The sequence below is a fragment of the Podarcis filfolensis genome, assembly GCF_964270895.1.
Source record: "Podarcis filfolensis genome assembly, chromosome: 3".
NCBI classification, from domain to species: domain Eukaryota; kingdom Metazoa; phylum Chordata; class Lepidosauria; order Squamata; family Lacertidae; genus Podarcis; species Podarcis filfolensis.
The window spans coordinates 72,622,849-72,643,916 of NC_139606.1; the positions used below are offsets into that span (position 1 = coordinate 72,622,849).

General features: G+C 40.1%; 1 protein-coding gene across 4 annotated transcripts in view; it reads right to left on the minus strand.

The window, feature by feature from the left end:
* RPS6KA2 (ribosomal protein S6 kinase A2) overlaps nucleotides 1-21,068 on the minus strand; it is a 176,758-nt gene that overhangs the window by 149,456 nt on the left and 6,234 nt on the right. For 2 of the 4 annotated variants that reach the window (XR_014546172.1, XM_083605860.1), the window contains exon 2: nucleotides 20,833-20,886. Coding sequence is in view for 3 of the 4 variants with exons in the window: in XM_083605860.1 (XP_083461986.1) it covers nucleotides 20,833-20,886 (54 nt within the window). In the remaining variant the exon portion in view is untranslated. Of the gene's footprint in view, nucleotides 1-2,937; nucleotides 3,146-6,445; nucleotides 6,593-20,832; nucleotides 20,887-21,068 lie in introns of those variants that run through there. The other 2 variants (XM_083605862.1, XM_083605863.1) reach the window with 2 other exon arrangements.

Genomic DNA, 21,068 nt, shown 5'->3' on the forward strand with positions numbered 1-21,068 from the left:
ATAGACAAATAGAAGGCCTAAGCTTTCTAAAGAAAGGCATTCAAAAACGGAGGCACTGAAATGAGTAACAATTCTGAAGAGACATTTTGTATTTCAGTTCTCTATAGCTCTCGTGGGCTGGTATCTGTAAAAGGTTTCAGAGATGAATCCAGGTACTGAAATTGCTTACTTTTATCATTTTCTTTTCAGACCAACATCTTTAAATAAAATGAGGACAGAAATATAGTACCTGTCATCACTTAGGCAGCAATTCCTTATTGATCTAATGCATTATATGTCTGAGGCATTTTCCCAACAGGATGGCAGCAGCGGCTACACAGGAGAGTTAGCTTAAAGGTCTAGCTTTCAGGCTCAGAATAACCAAAATGCCTGCTTAGGGTTCATCCACACTTCCCTTTGTCCTGCAATTTCTTCTGTTTGGTCCTTGACTTCTCGGCACAGGTCTGGGAGGTTTCTCTTTTGTCCCACTGACATTTGTTCCAATTCAGTGGTAAACAGCAGGTTTTCTCGGAGAAAGTGGACCAAACCAAAGTGTGGACGAGCCCTTAGTGTAAATTATCCATAAAATGCAGTGAAAGGAAGCTGGATAAAATTCAGATGATGCAACAGAGTTCATGGGTTCCTGCTAAAAGCTTTTTCCTAATTAAATCTGTCCAGGCACACATACACATCTATGTGGACCATTAAAACATAACAGGCTACTCACAAAATGAGATGGGTTGGAAATTACCAAAACAAATTATTACTAATAGCTTAGGAACAAAATGGTGACATTAGATGAACTGAGAGAAAAAAGAAAACATGAACCCCCCAAAATAATATATATTATTATTTCTCACACCAAATATCCTCCTTTGAAAAAGTCTTATAGCAACACCTCCATATATCTGTTCAGAAGTCCCAATGCATTCAACTGGGCTTATTGCTAGATCCCTGACAGTTAGTAGGGATAGGACTGCAACCTCAGTAACTTTCTTGCATATATACTTTGATCCTTCTAGAGCAGAGATAGCTAATCTGTGCCAATATGGATATTATGGGTGTTGTTGAACTACAGCTCCCATCAGCCATGCTGGCTGGGTTGATGGGAGTTTTGAGTCTGACAACATCCAAAGGACCGCATCTTAGCCACCCCTACTATATATAATGTTGCAACTACTAAAAGATGGACACAATCATCTTCATTCAGGGATATGTAATGTACCCTTGAGTAGAAACATGTGACTGTACTTTAAATATGATGTGTGCATATTCACATAAGCATCAGCCATTTGTTAGGTGCAGGCAGATAGTAATGAGAATAGTGTTAGGTCCTGAAAATGAATGCAAATACTCAATTACTATGAACATGTACCCTAAGAATCCAGGAGAATATGAGCTGCCATTTTATGGTGAGAATGGCTGGATTCAAATAGTATAAATAATATATATATATATATATATATATAATATATATAAGGACTAATTTCACCCTGAAATCCTCTTTCTCTCTCTCCACACACAAAGCTACTCAAGGCAAGCAGGCATATTGAAATCCTAAATCCTAACAGAATGAATTGTAAACAAACAAGAATAATCCTGTTTATATCATAAAGAAGCTACACATAATAACAATTTCAAAATATTGTGCTTGATCCTAATCTCAGAGATAGCCATGCATTCAAAAATTCATTTTAGGACAGTGAATAAGACTTATGTTTGAAAGTGAATACTGTTTGTTGCTAGGCAGTTATAGTCCCTATGTTCATATAAGGTGCAGAAATAACAAATTAGCAATGATAGTGGGATTTTAAATAAGAGCCAAGACAGGAAGAAAGGCAGACAGGACATTAAACTGGTTCACAGAACCCTAAAAGCCAAACTCTGAGACCATGCTTTGTGGTGAAGCTGAAAAGAGGCTTGTGGTTAAGTTCTCTCTGATCTGCAGCCAAGGCTAGCTACAGCTTGTGGTTAGTAAGGACAGAACTTAACTCCAAGTCCTAGTTTGGAAGACACACAAAACAAACCTTGGCTTAGTTGGGCATGGCACAGTAGTAAAAAGGATTGGGGAGGAGCAAGGCAGCTGTGAGTTCCTCTCAGGGAGTCCACAAGTTTGCAGTCTCAGTAAGCCATAGTTTGTCTTACAATGTTGTGGGAACCAGCCCTAAATAAAAGTTATGCGGCTGCATTCTTCCATGAATGTAGGATTTTCATTTTCACTTTTAAATCTCTGTTACATTATTACATCCTCCTTTTTGCATCTGTGATCAGATAGCTGTCAGTGTCTTTGGCTGTAATATGGGGCATATCACCCAGCCCACCAGCTGTTAGGCTGTCTTATTGCCACCTCTAGAAGTACAGGCAGTGGCTATTTCTGTCTCTCCAAAATTCCTAGGCAGGTGAAGCAGAAAGCCTTGGAATTTTGGCACCACAGGCAGGTAGTTCACCTGCCTAGATGGTTGGGCTAGCCTGGCTTAATGAGACAATTAAGCAATCTGCAGTTTTGAGGACTTTTGCTGTTTAAATACTGACGCTAATCATAAATCATATATAATTCTTCACGAATGAAGCACATTTCCCTTTTACATAGTTGCGAGCTGAATCATATTAACTCGAGTTAAATCTTAAAACCAACATTTCCTACAACCCTCACTTTAATTTCGGAGTACCAGGTAAAGAGAGTTAACTGCACTCATGTTCAAAACTTGGATCAGAATTGCATAGGAATCTACCTATGTCTTTTCTCCTCTTCAGATTTTCTTCCTCTCTCACACATAAACAGGTACCTCACAAATGGCTACAAGAAGCAGCAGGCACTGACAAACAGCAAAAATAAGTGCAAAAGGAAGCATATGAGCAGTTTTAAGTAGAAATTAGTAGAAACGTTTTTCATTCTACCACATTCATGCAATTGTGGAAAAACAAGAAAAGGGATCAATTTCAATAGAACAGAAATACCTTGCCCATGTATATGATTCTCATATGAAATGGATGGATGCTCAGAGACGTCTAACAGATATATAAAGCTGAAAGCAATGGAAGGCTTATCTCTCTTTTTCTCTCTCTCTTCATTCCTCCTTCCCCTTGTATTGATGACTCAAGCATATGTTCTCTAAGGACAAAAACTTCCACTGGTGATAGTAGTCAGATCAGATGGAGATTATTTCTTACAAGCTACTACAAAGCAATAATCCGGCAACGTAAAATCCTCCTATATTCTTGAGGAGGAATATATAAGGTTATTCCCCTCCCCTTTCTAACATTTCAGAGAAGACATTCAGATATGCATATTTATAAAGTGCTGGCTGAATATTAGCTGCACTACATAAATGCAAATGAGAAACAGCCAACAACATAGTTTACATTTTTCATAATTTTTCACCCTCCAATTTAAAAAATGAAAATATGTTTTCATCAATCATTTTTCTGTCCTTCCTTATAACACTTACCGGTAAGTTCAAGTGTTTCTTGCCGGCTTTTAAAAATTTCCCTTAATGCAGTTACTAAGTTACAATTTATAACATAAATGGCTTATTTATTTCATTACATTTGTATAACATCTCTGTTTAGGGAAGCTCTAATGTTTGATGTATCACAGTATTTTAATATTCTTTTGGAAGCTGCCCAGAGTGGCTGGGGAAGCCCAGCCAGATGGGCGGGGTATAAATAATAAATTATTATTATTATTATTATTATTATTATTATTATTATTATTATCCTCTCATGGAACCCAAGACAGTCACCCACACAGCTGGGCACTGATCAGACTCAGACTTGCTTAGCTTTAGTAAGGTGGGCAGCATGATGGGGTCGCAGTCCTCACCTGAATGCCAGTCATTTGTGCTGCTACTTACTGGGAGAGGAGAGGGAGAGGAGACAGGAGTGGGGTCAGAACGGTGCAGACGCAGCAACAGAAGCAATCCTCTTCGTAAGCAGCAGTTGAGTAATCAACTGGAGGTCAGATGAGCCCCACAGCCCCAGTAGGCCATCTGCTATTAGGTGGCTTTGGGGTTGCCTTCAGACAATACCCTGGCCATACCAGGATATTCACAACAGTGCTGAGAGCACAGAACTACTCAGAGACTCCTGTCACTATTTTGAATCATGGAAAGGCAGATTAACATTACCTCTATGGATGGAGTGTGGCACTGGAAAGAGCCCTATGGAAGAAGAGTAGCCATGAGCATAACACCTTGGTACAAGAGCTAGGAGAGAGATACATTTGCGGGTGGAAGCAGCTGAGGAAACGAGAAGTTCCTTCGTGGGATTTTAAGCCTACTTGAACTCTCAAACCAAAGTAGGTGCCTTGAGTGTCCCAGGCCTCAGATATTCTCACTTGTAGACTCACCCTTGGCTCCTTACATTAGTATGTTTATCCTGCTTCCAAAGCAAATTGGGATTACCGATGCTAGGATGGTGTAGAAGAAATGGCTTTGAAAATGTTATATTTCTACACAGACTCTGTGTATATGTCTGAATGTAAAGTGTGGCTGTATGACACAGCTGCATATTTATGCTTTTTCATGTTGGACTGGCATAAATAAGTCTTTTTTTCCTGGGGAAAGGGGGAAAAATTATTCCCTTCTAGCATGTCTGATAAAAACAAACAAACCACAGGGCCCTGATGAATATATATCCCAGTGTGTGATTATACAGTAGCCCATAGATACACCTTTTCACAAGAGAACAGGTTGCTATGGGACACCAAGCATCACCAATAATCTAGCTGCTTTTTCCACTCTGAATAATGCTGAGCGTTTTTCTGTTACACCCACATTCACTTTATCGGACCAAAACAGTTGCTCAGCAGTGAGCCACACTAACACAAACTACACATATCAGAGACTGCACAAAATTAAAATTTGAAGGGTGAAGAATTAAATATTCCCTTCTCATGCATACTCTTTAAAAATGTTATCTACATGCTTTGAACGTTATAAATGCCAGCAATCAAAATGTGTGGGACTGTTTGATGAGATATCCATGATTATATATTATGGCCTTGATCCAATATAGTGCTGATTCTCTCCATCCCCCAGGTTTTCCTGTGCCCAGAAATTTCCTGTTTTCCTATCTAATCTCTGCCACCCCAAGTCAATCCCAGGACCACCAAATTGTGCGTTTAAATTCACTAAAATTCAAACTTTAATGTGCAGATACAACAGCAGTCTAAGAGATTGGTAGTGATGATGGTGACACTAATTAGGGGGATGAACCAGCTCCTTGGGAGAAAAAGAAGAGACTAAAGTCTCTTAAAATGCTAGTGGGAGGGGAGAGAGAGAGAGAGAGAGAGAGAGAGAGAGAGAGAGAGAGAGAGAGAGAGAGAGATTCAACAGTACAACAGCCAATTTAAGTAATGAAGAGATTAAAGTATATGGTTAATGACGTCTTGTCCATGATGGAATGTGGGAGGGGTCAATGATTGATATCATTGGTGCAGTTTCATTGTTTCTAGTTACTCTGTGTATACAGGTTCCTCTGCTTTTTTTATGGTTTGGATACATTGCACTCCATGTATCCTGCTTCTACAAAAACAAAAACCCCAATTTTGTCCTTGGAACAGAAACTTACACTCCCTGAATTAACAGGAATGGATGTATGTGCCAAGAGGATGAATAAATAATAGATTTCAGCAGGGGCATAAGCTGTCCTTTAAATGGATGCTGCAAAGGTTTCCTTGCTTACTCAGTGGCACTTGAAAATGCTCATAAAGGGGCCCAAACTTCAAAGTTTTTGCCAACTCTTCATACCTTGTCTTACCTGCCATGGTTATTACAATATTTTAAAAAATAACATGAAATCATCAAGTACAGGAAGATGAAGATGGAAATGTGAAGCATATATGCTTTAAAAAACTTTTTCCAGTAATAGTGCACACTTCTCTCTGCATGAAATTAAGATATTTTAAAAGGGCAATTATAGGAGTAACAAAGTTCCAGATATAGTAACTAATAAGGCACAATTTAATCCCCATGTTAAATCACCTGCAATTATCTATCAGAGCTGAATATAATTACTGCACATTTTTTACTCTTGCTTACTTCCTGCACACCCACCAACATCGGAGGAACATGCCCCAATAAAACACTAAAACGAGTGTAATCTTCCTTTCTCTTCCCAGGGTTTCCCCTTACATTTCTTCTTCTATCATTATATATCACTTGGTGAAATGAATATTATGTACCATCTTTCTGATAAAGGCATTACAGTCAAAAGGAACAAAAATTGCTTTTATTGGAATACATACTATTTCCCCATACACCTTAGCCAGAATGGGGGGGGGGGTTATGTTTGCAAGCAATAAACCAGTTTTGCACTATGTCACATGCTGCAGAACTTGAGTGAATGATGTTCTATGTCTCTGAGCCTTTGTATTTATTATCACATCAAACCAAAGCAATTGTCAAAACTTTTAGTGGATCAAGGCAACAAAAACATGCACAAAAAACCCCACTGAGAAACTTACCTTTTTAATGAACAATTTTTGGAATTTCTTGTGAGGCAGCTTTATCATTTTTATTCAGCATTTACAAAGGTGGCATCGGTTGGATTTTCAATCCATTTTGCCCAGAGAAACAGGCACATTTCATCTTCTCTGGTTATCTGCTTAACCCTGTACGTCACACCAGAAAACAGAACCCCTCCCAAACAGCTGGAGATTACAAGCAAAGGGCTAGGCTGGAAGTAATCTTTGATTCAGATAAAATACCGGGAGACATGTGGTAGCTCAGCTCTGGTTTTGGATGGTGCCAAGTAGTTCTATTTGCCAGCTAAAAAGAGAGAAGAAGGTAACGAAAAAGCCTCCTGGTTGTGTCTGCATCAAAATAAATTGAGAAGTTGTGAAAGGAAGCGCATTGTTTGTTAGAAAGGGGAGTGTAAGCAAAAAAAGGCAGGAGATGAGCCACCTCTCTCAACATCTGCTCCTTAAAAGCCCATGCAACAGAAGAATCTGTTTCAGTATCCAAAACAGTAAGAGATACCAAGCTATGCCTACTGCGTGCAGTTTGCCACAGCACACCTGTTAATGGTGAGCGGTCTGTATGAGTCAGCCAAGCACAATGAAATAATCTTCCATTTTCACTTCTTCTTTGGATGAATTACTGAGACTTACATAAGGAATACAAACACATCTTTCTAAAATTAGAAAGGGAAGTGAAGTCTGTATTTTATATGTGAGTGCCCAATCTTGCAAAATTGGTGGGGAAGTTAGAATTGTTGGTGGATAGGTGTTTATAAAAAGCAGTGTGAGGGGTGATCTCAAATTCTAATTTTGCACAGAGATTTGGACCTGTGGACTTTTTTCAGTACCTATATGGTATACTAACAGAACATTGATGCCAGTGGCCACTTTGTGGGTTGCTGCCTAGCAGCATCACGAAAGAACAAATGATTACAGTTATTATTTACCGGTACTTTATTGCAACTGTCTGAATATTTCAGTGCATGCATCTCTTCAAATACGAGATAAGTTTCTTTGAAGTCTCATATGCATAATATTGCATACATACAGAATATTAAAAGTGCAGAGCTAGTAGTCATACTAGTGATTTGTGCTTAGCATCAATATTAGATGGTTTTCTACCACCAACCAAAACATATAAAAATAGAAAGCAGGATTGCTACTTTAATCCCACTTTTGACTTTCAAAACAGGTGTTATATTTCTTCAAAAAAAGCACCATCAAACCTGCTTGACCAAATGTGAGAACAGGATGAAAAAGCTATTTGTTTGTATGCTCCTCCACATAACTTGCTTATAGCGCATTCATCCTGATTTGCCTGCACAAAACTTGTATGGAGGTTATACAATGTCCACTCTTTACTGAGTATTCATTCTGATTTGTTTGTGAGGAGGTTATGCATTTTTCTGTCATTCAATCCTTATACCACACTTTTTAGTGCATTGCCTTGTCCTTTTCCAACCCGCAAAAAATCTCTCTCCTCCTTTGGAGGTTTTCAAACAGAGGTTGGATGGTCATCTGTCATGGATGCTTAAGCTGAGATTCCTACATTGCAGGGGGTTGGACTAGATGACCCTTGGGGTTATCTTCTATGATTCTGAAACATTGTTTTAGGCGGCTGTATGAATTTGTACTGCTTTTCCCTCATGGTTACTAGAGCAGACAATAGCTTTTTCCTGAAATGACAGAGTGAACAGTCATAACACATGCCATCTATGTCCCCCATGCAAACACAATAATTTCTTCAGTACAGCTCAGGCATCTTTGAACTCAGAATTTTGTGCTTTAAAAATCTGACCTAAAAGAAAGCCACTCAAATGATGGAAAAGAAAGTTTGGAGTTCTTCATGATTTATTTTCTCCATTTCATTTTGTACTGCACTCAATTCTTTAATCTATACATCCTTACAACAACCCTGTGAGGATAGCAGCCCTGTGTGGGCTGTAAGAGAGTGACTTACCTAAACATCCGATAACTCTTTCTACACCACAAACCTAATGAATATGCAGTATTGGGTGCATATTATACTGCCTTGCTATCATTTCTTTAGCACTCTTAGTGTACACTTATAACAACCCATTCATATAGGTTATTGATAAAACTTTACACATGTTGTGAACCGCCCTGTGATCTCTAGATGAAGGGTGGTATGCAAATTTAATAAATAATAAATATGAGGAATCTGGGCAAGCGAAGGACTTTCACAAGGCCACTGAAGCTCAGACTGTGATTGGAATAGAATTCAAATAAAGGTCTTCATTCTTCAAGGTCTCCTAAGGCACGGATAGGGAACCTGTGGCCCTCCAGGTGTTGTTGGAGTCCAACTCCTATCACCCCCCAGCCAGCATGACCAATAGTCAGGGATGATGGGAGTTGTATTCCAATGACATCTGGAGTACCCCAGGTTCCTCATCGCTATCTTAAGAAGTCTTCATTACATGCCTTAACTCATCCTGTACCCCTGAGATCTGGTCTTCTCATACTTTCTGCTTGCAGCATGCCCTAATCAGAATGATGATGGGAATGTATATATATATATATATATGTTCTATATACCGTATTTTTCGTCCCATAGGACGCACCGGCCCATAGGACGCACCTAGTTTTTTGGGGGGGAAATAAAGGAAATAATTTTTTCCTTTATTTCCCCCCCAAAACCAGGTCGGGGAATCCAAACCAGGTCGGGGAACAGCGGGATGGCGGCGCTGCGCCTCCCCGCTGTCCCCTGAGCTTGTGGGGCTGCCCGATGTCTGCCCGAAGCACGGGATGCTCTGCTTTCAGCGCGCCCCGCGCTCCAGGAAGCAAGCTGCTATCCGCAGCCTAGGGAGCCCTGCGGGAACTCCCGCGGGCTCCCCAGGCTTGCTGATAGCTTCCTGAAAGCCTGGAGAGCGAGAGGGGTCAGTGCGCACTGACCCCTCTCGCTCTCCAAGCTTCAGTGAAAGCCTGCATTCGCCCCATAGGACGCACGCAGATTTCCCCTTCATTTTTGGAGGGGGAAAAGTGCATCCTATAGGGCGAAAAATACGGTAAGTTGTTTGTGTTTGACCAATTTCATTTACCGGTGCCTTACTGAGAGAGATCATTCCAAGTATAGCATTTCTATGATATCTGTGTCTCCTTTGGGCTTGTTTATATGCCTGGGAGCACCTGATGTTGTGGCAGAGATTGTTGCTCAGGTAGGTTAAATCTAGGTTGTTTAGGAAACAGGTCAGCCTAGAGCCACATTAGATGTGACAAAATCAGCGCTGTGCATTTAAACAGAGAGCTATGTAAATCACACTAGAAAGAGTGACCAGAGGCCAAAAAAGTTTTGCAAAAGGAGTGCAAAATCCTATCCCTACCCCCATAGGCCTCAGTCAGGGCTCCAATACAAAAAAAAAAAAGGTCACTTGAGGAAAGAGAGGAGCTGCAAGGCAATAAGCAACTGGCAGCTGTGGAACATTTAGCGGCACTTACACATGCTCCTCCTTTTGCTTTTAATATGGGATCCCCCACTCCCATCTTTCTATGTGGTTGGAACCAAACCCAGAACCATACATGCATGCCATTGCAATAAGGTTGTGTGTGAACCAGACACAATTTGTCTGCTGTTCATGAATGTCCCACTTCTTCAGGGAGTGGAAAGTATCAGAGGAGTAAGGGACACCCAGGTCTCAAATTTATAAAGCTAAAGTAATACAGTATAGCTTATTCAGAATGAGGTTTCTCATTTTGATAAACAAGATAGACCTCTGCTGTCAGGTAAAGTTACTGCACAATTAGATCACAGACTTTGCAAGCAAAGAATAGTTTCATTACAAAACCATATACCCACCCATTACAATTTAGTAATTTACATTTTTTTAAACACTAAGAGTGTAAGAGTACTATTCTCCACAAAAATATAAGATGTTAAAACTGTCATGTTTGTGCTGAAATATCAGGTTACCATGCTGCTGAAAACAACTTGTGAGTATTTATGCTGTCAAGGCTGCAATCATATACAGTGGTACCTTGATTTATGAACAGCTTAGTTTATGAACAATTTGGATTAAGAACACTGCAAACCATGAAATAGGTGTTTTGGTTTGTGAACTTTGCCTTGGAATAAGAACATGTTTCGCTTCCTGTTGAGTGTGTTCCATTTGTAAATTGAGTCCCCTGCTGCTGTGGGAAAGCACGCCTGGGTTTAAGAATGCTTTGGTTTAAGAACAGACTTCCGGAATGGATTAAGTTCGTAAGCCAAGGAACCAGTGTATGCATTTATAAAAGCATATGTAGATGTATATAAGGTTGTACAATGAAATTCTAAAAAATAATGTCAATTATTCTGTCCCCCAAATTCATAAAATACATAATAAATAATCCAATTTCTCAAATTACAAGAAAGGAGAATCTGACTAAACATTTGGAAAAACTTTCTGACAGTAAGAGCTGTTCGGCAGCGGAGCAGACTCTCCTTCCTTGGAGGTTTTTAAGCAGAAGTTGGATGCTAATCTGTCGTGGATGCTTTAGCTGAGATTTCTGCATTTCAGGGGGTTGGACTAGATGGCCCTTGGCTCCCTTCCAACTCTAAGATTCTATTATTCTTACTTTTATTCTTCTTAGATATTTGCAATGCATTTTCCCTAATAAACGAAGAAGCAATTTAATTCATATAATTACATACATTATTTTAATATGCCTTCAGGCCTCATGGTGCCGCCAAAACTCAAAAAATAGTTCATAAATCAAATCTAGCAAGCCCCCAAGTACATTTTGAGCCCTGACTTCCATCCAACAAACTTGAACATTTTAACAATTTAAACCAAGATTGATTACAAACTATCCCTGCCTAGTTTGCATGACTGGCAGGAACAAGAAACTAAAATTTGCCAGCTTTGTGCATACTCAATTGCTTGTTGCTGTAACCCTTTACTTTCCAGAGGAAACAAACAAGTCCTGTTTGCAAGGCTGCTCCCACCACCCACTACTGAATGGGGCATACTTTTGAGTAAACATGAATAAGACCGGAGTGCTGGAAGACTGAGGGGCAAACACTGAGGATCTGATGTACCATTCCTGATGCATCCAGGGTGAAAAAGACACTCATGATACCATGGATATTTAATCAAGGAAGTCCATGCTTTTCCTGGCAGGGTGAGACATCTTCATGTTGTAAAAGTGTCACAATTTCATATTTTTCTGTGCCATTTAAATAAATGCCACTTGGTGGCAGTGCCGCTTGCTCCGTATGTGAGCTAAGCAATAAGTGAGGAACTAGTTTTCTACTTAGGCAGTAAATTTCCAAGCAGTCACAGTGTTCTCAGAGCTCACTTGCACCCAGAGGCACTGGCTGCAAAGAGTGGTTGGACAGCAGAAGGCCTACCTCTGGATTCAGATGACCCCCACATAAAGTCAGGAGTACCCTACAGAGGAAACTCTGACAAGCAACTCTGAATAAAGAGATCATCCAAAAGGCTTTTTAAAATCCCTTACTTTTTTGTACTGTATCTTTGCAAACCACATAGACAGTATTTTAGTTAAGTGGTATGTAAATTGTTTAAATAAAATAAAATAATAAAGAGAAGCATGGGGCTATTTATGAGACGTTGGTTCTTTTTTCAAGAGCCAGGAATCCATGATTCAATTTACAGAGTTAGAAATATTCCTTCCTCTCCCTCTATTGTCTCCCCGTATTGAATTTCAGATTATGTACGTTCATTGGAACGGGAACCTCAAGTTTTGTCAGGCTCAGCTCCAGGTTTGGGGTGCTTTTCGTAGCCTGGTACCAGCACTGACTGCCCCCCAGTGCCCATGAACACTTCCGTCTGCCTGTCAGCAAAAGTGCTGCAGCTGCCAGTTCTTCCCTATCCCTTGCAAGCAAGGAAAGTTACACCATGGTACTTCTTGGACAAGAAGTCAAGCAGCTACTCAGTTCTGAATGGCATCTGGTGAATTTTATTTCCAGCAGCATTGCCAACTGAAGCCACTTGGCTGTTTGGTTTCTGTGGTCCAACAAAGGGTGATGCAACTGTCAGCAGGCTGCATTTCACCTGTGGAGATATGTGTGTCCATCCCTGATCAAGTATTGTGGCTGCAGAGGTTCAACATGTGAATATTCTTACCTTTAACAAAAGGCCTTCAGCCCACAGACATGCAACCTTTATGTTTTAATCATAAAGGCATACAATCTTGCAAAGAAGTGTTACCATTAGCAAGAAGTACCGGTAATAATCCCCACAAAGAAACAGAAAGAAGCATTCAGCTTCTTTTGTATTCTCTGACTTTTCAGTTGTCACTGCAAGGAAGGTCCATCAATAATATGAAGCAAGCTTGTTTTCTCCTGCTCTGGAGGGTAGGACTCAAACCAATGGCTTCAAGTTACAAGAAAGGAGATTACAGCTAAACATCAGGAAGACGTTTCTGACAGTAAGGTAAGGTTACCAGATGTCCCCGTTTCCCGGGGACAGTCCCCGGATTTACAAATCAGTCCCCTGACAAAGTCCATTGAAGTTGAAAAGTGTCCCCAGAGTCATTGAAAAAAATCTGGTAACCTTGCAGTAAGGGATGTTTGACAGTGGAACGGACTCCCTCAGGAGGCTGTGAACTCTCCTTCACCGGAGGTATTTCTTTCTTTCTTTCTTTCTTTCTTTCTTTCTTTCTTTCTTTCTTTCTTTCTATATACCCCACCCATCTGGCTGGGTTTCCCCAGCCACTCTGGGTGGCTTCCAACAGAACACTAAAATACAATAACCTATTAAACATTTAAGCAGAGGTTGGATAGCCATCTGTCACGGATGCCATCCTGTCATGGATTTAGCTAAGATTCCTGCATTGCAGGGGCTGGGCTTCCAACTCCATGATTCTATGATTCAATTACAGTGTCACTCTCACGGATAACATAATTATTCCTGCTCTGAAACAAGTTCTGGAGCTGTACTACTCAGGGTTCTCCCTCCACTACACCACTGTCAAGTGCTGATGCCAGGCCTACTTTTATTGTTACTCAATAAAACACTGTGCACATGGGGGGCAGAGCATCCTGGAAGTGCCACCTTGCCCTGCCGCCACCATACCTGCCACCTTCGCTTCTCTGCCGACCAATTTCGGGCAGGATCTCTACAATGTTTTTGGATGCAATTTCGCCCAAAATAAGTGCCAATACTGCTGCCACTTCTGCACTAGTGGTGAAGGAGGTGGTGTGACTGTGGGGCTCCTGCCTTGGGGTCTTCTGCCACCTGAGGCAGCTGCCTCAGTCTGCCTAATGGCTAGGCTGGCTCTGGTGCACATTAATGGTTGTTGTCATTAAAGCTTCATTGTCTCACTTTAGTCATTAATTCTTAATTGCCTGACTTTGCTTTCCTGGCATTGCATTGTATGCATACAGGAGTCATGTTTAGAGTAAGGTTACCAGATTTTTTTCAATGAATCCGGGGACACTTTTCAACTTCAATTGATTTTGTCAGGGGACTGATTTGTAAATCCGGGAAACGGGGACGTCTGGTAACCTTAGTTTAGAGTGCACCTACTGAAACCAGTAGGACTTAAGTTAGTCATGATGACTCATGTAAGTCCTGTTGATTTTAACGATTCCAACTCATGATTTAATTTGGATCAACCCCTTTGATTTTAATTGCAGCAACTTTCTTATTTAAACATATATAACAAACATTTCATCAAGCCCAGAATGTGACAGTGTCCTCCAAGGCAGAACATTAAACACAGAAAAATGCTTTAACTACCTCATCAATAATCCCAGAAAGGGAACTTTGTGCCTTTTAATGCACTGCCAGATGATTCACTGTTGTGTTTGACTAGATCTATGGAAACTGATATTCTTTGCACGTTCATTTTCTTGTTATTACTTGTTTCCTGCAGTTCTTTTTCAGTTGTTAGGCAATTACATTGTTACTTCAAAAAATCATAGAATTGTAGCGTTGGAAGGGACCTGGAGAGTCATCTAGTCCAAGGAAAATACAGAAATAGATTGAGCTTTTTGTTTGTTTCCAAAATCTATAATCTATGGATTTGCATTTTAAGTAAATCTTTCCTCATAGTTCATAGAACAGAAATAGCTTCCTAGCACTTATTTATAAAAATATTTATACAGTGGAACCTCAGTTGTTGAACACTTTGGAAGTCGAACGTTTCGGCTTCCGAATGCCGACAACCTGGAAGCGAATGCTTCCATTTTCGAATGCACCTTGGAAGCTGAACGGCTTCTGAGGCATGTTTCTCCATTTTTTCAATGGATTTTGCCGACTGGCAATTGCACCTTGGTTGTCGAACGTTTCAGAAGTTGAATGGTCTTCCAGAATGGATTACGTTTGACAACTGAGGCTCCACTGTATACTGCTATTTTATAAAATATATCAAAATGGTTCACAACAAAAGCAAACATAAAATAAGGCAGTAAAAACCATACAGTAAAAAACAGACATCAATTAATCATTGTGGAAAGATGCATTCTTATTTGCCTGGTGGAGTCGAAAAGTTGTCAGCGGGCATTTAAATGTTGAAACAGAAGGTTGCAGCTCCGAGTGGCTTGAGTTGCACTTATATCCTTATAAGCATGTTTGGGGTAACACGAGTCCCATTGAAATGAATGGAACTTGGGGGTCAGACTAACATTAGAGCCCCAACATAGAGGCTGCTGAAAATGACTAACCCTTGGTTATGCTCCATATGCCTATATTGGAAGCAACTTACTCTAAGTATTATTTATGTGTGTGTATACACAAATTTTGGCAAAAGGGTTTTGGGGGTTTTTTGGTGGTGGCAATGGTGGGGTGGGGGTGAGGCATGGCTGCAGGAAATGCGGCGACTGGGGGTGGCGGCAGGAGATAGCACATTCCTCTTTCATGAAATGGGACAGGCTGCCCCTGGAGGTAAGCATCAGGATCCAATCTACACATTTGGAAAATATGTTCACAATTGGTGTATAGAATCACAGAATCGTAGAATTGGAAGGTATCCTAAGGGTCATCTAATCCAACGCCCCGCGATGCAGGAATCCTGCCACAGCCATCCCTGGGTCGCCTCAAACCACCAACCTTCCAGTTAACAGACAGACCCACTGCACCGCTGCAATTGCTTTAACAAGAGGGTGTGTTTTTTTTATCGGGTTGTTATTTTTGTTTTGATTTTATGTATTCGATATTTTATGTGAACTGCCCTGAGACCTTTGGGTATAGGGCGGTATAGAAATTAAATAAATAAATAAAATGCATGAATGAATGAAAATAGACCCAAGGAAATTAAAATAGAAAAGCTTCACAAAATTCAATTTCAAGAACAAATTAGAGTTGATAAGCTGTAATAATTTAGTTAAACTTCAAACCTTTTATGTAACTCAAGCTGAAAAGTAAACTGAGAACATTATTAATCTCATCCTAAAAGCTTCAAATGTTATTTACTTTGGAACATAAAAATAGAGACAGTGTAATTTTTATATTGTAAGTGCAATTTTATACTGTTTGTAAACATTACCAGTTTATGCCAATTATTTAAAAATACTCTGAATTCCAGCTACAATGTTTAGTCCATCAGTTTGTTAGATAATTGGGACCTGCAACAAAATGTCTATTCTCTTCACCCCTAACATGAATGTTCCTGTTCAGGGTTCTAGCTAGTCATCCATGCCCTCCTCAATTATAGTATATGCCAGGGTTTCCCAAACTTGGTTCTCCAACTGTTTTTGGACTTCAACTCACATCATCCTTAGCTAGCAGGACCAGTGGTCAGGGATGATGGGAACTGTAGTCCAACAACAGCTGGGGAAAGTTTGGGAAACCTTGCTATAAGCTATAGCTATAGGCATGGGGAACCTTTGACCCACCAGATGTTGCTGAACTATGACTACCATCGGCTCTGGTCATTGGCCATGCTTACTGCGGTGACAAGAGTTGTAGTTCAGCAACATCTGGAGGGCCAAAGGTTCCCCACACCTGTTTTAATGCAATGAAGCAAGGCTTTCCATACCCACACTCAATTTTCTTTTCCAACCGTTCCTTAATATTATGCAGATACTGAGTATGTTCAATCCTCTTTGCATTTTTCTTTTTAAATCTACTTCTACAAACTTTAGGGCTCCCTAGAGGATGTGAATGCTCCCTCTTGTTTTGGCTCCAGTTCTACTGGCAATCACAATGTTCATTATTAGTTCAATATTAGAGGGAGTGCAGATGTAGTGTGGATTTAAAAAGTGCTCCAAGGTAATTTAAAAATGCATTGCCAATTTTAAAAGTATCCCAATCATTGCAGATGGCAAGCACTATCTTACTTATTTATTTTTTGTGCGGTTATAATCCACACATTCATAAAAATATATCAAGGCTGTAGATAACATAAAAGCATCCATAAAAATAACATTTTAAAAAATCAATAAATCATCAATAAATAGAGAAAAACCATATCGCAAATGCCTGCCTAAACAATACAGTTTTCAAAAGGCATCTGAAAGAAGTGAGAGGTCTTAGAAGAAACATTCTCTACTGCAGAGCTTTTTAAACTGTGTGTGGCGACGTGTTAGTGTGTCGGCTGCAGTGTGTAGGTGTGTCGCGGGAACACTCCCTACACTCCTGGAAAGGGGTTAGTTTAATCTCCAGTTTGCTAGTAAAACCAAATTCTGTCTCACAAAATGATGCATGTCTAAAAAGTGTGTCACCAATGTGAGAAGTTTGGAAAGTTCTGCTCTACTGGGTGAGAGAGAACGGAAAATACTTCTTAGATGATACCTGCTATGACAAAAATGCACTTCATATAAAACAAAGACAATATAAAGAAAAAATATTTTCTTTCTTGTGGATGATGTTCACATGTGTTGAAGTGGTCTTCCTCATATGCACATGTTAGCAGATTTAGTTAACTAAACTTCATAGGTGGTATCCAACAAAGTAGTTCCATTAGCACAAGGGACTTTGCCTGCACACCAGAATGTCCCCTCCCTCTCCTCTCCTCATGCCTCATCTGTCTTGGGGCTTCTCCCAATCCTCTGGAGATTTGTGGAGGGTGTGGGGTGCACAAGGAGAGGGAAAGAAGAGAAATCTACACTGTGCAAACATAAATCCTTGTGCCAACGGAACTTCTGTTAGCCCCCTATGATAAACTAAGGTTTGTAACTAGGTAATTGCTTTAGTTTTATAAGACTTTCCAGAGTTCAGTATTTGTAAGATACATAAACTGAATTCACACGTAACATGAAAACATTAGGGGTTTTTTAACGTCTGAACTTGAGTTGAAAACCACAGGCTCATGTTAAGTGTGGTCTGCTGAATTCAGAGGCTGCTGCAAACTAGTTAAGGACATTGCTGTGCCTCCAGAGGCTGCTGTGCTACAGGAAATGGAACTTGCTCCATGTCAAGATCTTGCAAAGGTGTGGACATGAAGGCGTTGCCATTGGATAAGTACTTAATGCCTAACTAAATTGAAAAGTGTCTAACCTTCATTAATGAGGGGTCCAGAAGTAAGCTTCATGAGCTGAAAAGAGGAGATGGGCATAAGTATCTAGCAAGCCTCTCAGTCAGTGGAAATGTATTAGTAGTGGTTGGCAGGAGAAAGATTGGATGGTGGCTTTGGTGGTTTTGGATGGGCTTAGAATCTTAAGAGAGTTATGCCCCACTTTGACCAGCAAAGGAACCTCCACTGATAGGTACTAACATTGTTCACCACATTGGTGGGCTTTGGACTAAAAAGTGGTATATAAATAAACCATACCATACCAGATATGTATGTGAATATGGTTCAATCTAGAATTATTTTACACTGAAACTCAAGAGTTTACACTGATTCCCAGAAGTGCATATGTCACAAGCAAGATGTGCAATAAATTCACATTTAGTTGAAGTCAATTAGTTTAATGTGCATAGGCAGCAGTATAGACAGCTCTATCATGTCAAATCAAGGTAATACTAAGAAGTCCCAGCAGCATAGCCCCAACGGAAAACTGAGTAGAAATGTCAGCAGCTGACATTATAATGGAAGGGAACATAGGTCAGTAGATGCTTAATATATCCTGACCATTATCAGTTGTTTGAAATGAGCATGGGGTGGGGGAAGAAAACAGACTGATTATAGGTCACCACCTCTTCTCATCTATGTAATCATTAAAGTTATTTTAAAATGTCAGTATCAAATTATGATTAAATAGGGCAGACATTTGTTGTTCTAGGCTTCCTTAGCTTGTAAATGAAAAATGCCTAAGTGTTCTACAAGGACACTTCTAGTGTTGATTTGAGTTTAGTATATTCCACAAGCAGAGAATTGTTTTGAATAGATTATTGTTGGCATGACAACAGAAACGAGAAGGAAAAGCGTGTGTCTTTATTCATAAGGATGGAATATTTTTCATGACATATATTGCCTGACCTGTTTTGTATTTCCTCTAATTAAACATTAACCTAAAACACCTGTAGATTAAATTCATACTGTGAAAGTTTTGATTTTTGATTTGTTTTTTAAGCAATTGCTGCATCTCTCATTACGACCCCACTTTTTAGCTGTAATAGTCTTGTGCAGATGGCCAGTCCAAATAAAAAAGAATGCTTGTCATTCTGGTCTGTTTTCATGAAGGCTTTGGTGGCCAGTTATGCATCACCAAAAAAAGAGGACACGTTTGAATTCTTTAAGAGTTCTTGGGTAGATGCCCAATGATTTGCCCATTATTGTTTTTTTTAAAAAGGCTAGAACTTATCATCACTATGAGGGGCACTATTTATATAGTAATATGCATTGCTTCACTTACTTCAAAATGTGGTAAGCCAGCCCTGCTGCATTTGGGGTTTATCTGGCTTATTTGCCTGCCCCAAAGTCTTGCGTTGATGGCACCACTAGCTGTAATCATACACACATTCACCTGGCAGTAACCCCCACTAAACTCAATGGGACTTAATTGCTGAGTAGAGAGATGCACAGGACTGAGCTGAAAGAGGCTCAGCATTTTGAAACCTCGAAACCTTTATTAATGTGTAATATTTCAGATGTTGCCTTTCCAAAATAAAGGTGTACAACAGGCAGCTTACTTTTTTTTAAAGCACCCTAGAATTAATATCAGCATAATAGCTTAACACTCAGAATAGACAAAAATAAGACATTTAAAAACATTAAGTAGCAGAGAACATCCTTTATCTGCCTCACCAAAGGCTATGTGAAAGACTAATGCTTTTAAGTGCCACCTGAAACTCATCAGAGAGGAATATATTTTGAAAGAGAGTTTTGATTTGAATTTGGTATGTAAACTAATGCAAACCATGATCTGCACAATTTATTCCAAGTACCAAAAGTGCATTTCTGACTGGAGTGGAGATTACTGCCAGCTTTGATGAAAGTTCATATATTATTGGCGTACTACAAAAATATGTATTCAGAAATCATCCAAATGAAGAAAATGCATTATTTATCAATGCTGGTTCATTCTTAATTTCCAGTAATCACTTCTTAACCCTCTTACTTTATGAAGTCTTATTTGAATGAAGCCAAGCAGCACTGTGACTCGTTGTTCTAACAGGTAGACAGAGCCTCACAAATCTTTCACAGCAGGCTATTGAATGGTCCATAGTTAATGATGAAGTGCTGGACAATTCATAGGATGCAACAGAAGCAGGCAGATATATTTTCTTTGTAGTGACACTGCCACAGGTTAGGCATGGCTGTGTGCTGTACCTCTTGTGCCACTTGTACATTAACTGGCCTGTTTCATCGCTTGGAGCTCCTCAGAAACCCAGTGAACTTCTCAGACTCCCTGAGGATTCATGTCAATGGCCCTCTCCATCTTACTATTCCACAGTAAAACTAGGGCTTCAACAGAAGCATCTGTCATACTGCCTGGAAAGTCCCCCCCCCCCCCGAGTGCTCAGAAATCCTTCAACTTAACTGTTCTCCCTCCCCTGCAGGGTGTGCAAGTCACACCCAAACCAAACCTCACCAAGAAGTGATCTGTGCATGCCAACGGATCACACACCCCAGAACCAACATATCCTTCCCAATCCCCTGTGTGACAAAACCCAGAACTAGGGTATGACCTGCATTATGCATTGGATGTATGGTGTACTGAGAAAGCCCCACACAACCATGAAGTCCTGCGCTGGACAGGCAAAGCAGGATTGAATGGATACTGAAGACGTTCAGCACTTCTGTCCTACGATTATCCAGTGCCACACCAGAGACCCCTCTCCACTAGCTCAGTCATGGAAGTGGTTGGGCTGCAGGGGGGGTAGTGTACCAACAAGATCCTTTTTCGGTCTCTGCCATCCAGAGCCAAGTACAAAACCCGCAAGCCCAGCTCCCTGATGAATTCACTATCCTGGTTGGAGACTTCGCTCACATATACATGTTTACTCAGTAGAAATCCTCAAGATTTCTAAAAACATAACCAATGCTAAGCATCTTCAGTATTTATTTTTTTTTAATGAAGTGGGCATAACAAATGGAATTACCTCATTTGTAGACTCATCCAAGCCCTCATCCAGGCTGGCATCTTCTGCTGCCGGCTGGTAATTAAAAAGAGAGGAGAAATGTTATGAAGACACTGTAAATCTGAGAAACCATTAAACTGCACATCAAATGCATAAATTGTTCTTTTTTAAACAAAAAACCCCCCAGCTATCGTAACATTATTGCATATAACGGGATTTATTTCATTCAGTGGCTAAAAACAACACAGAATCGGTGA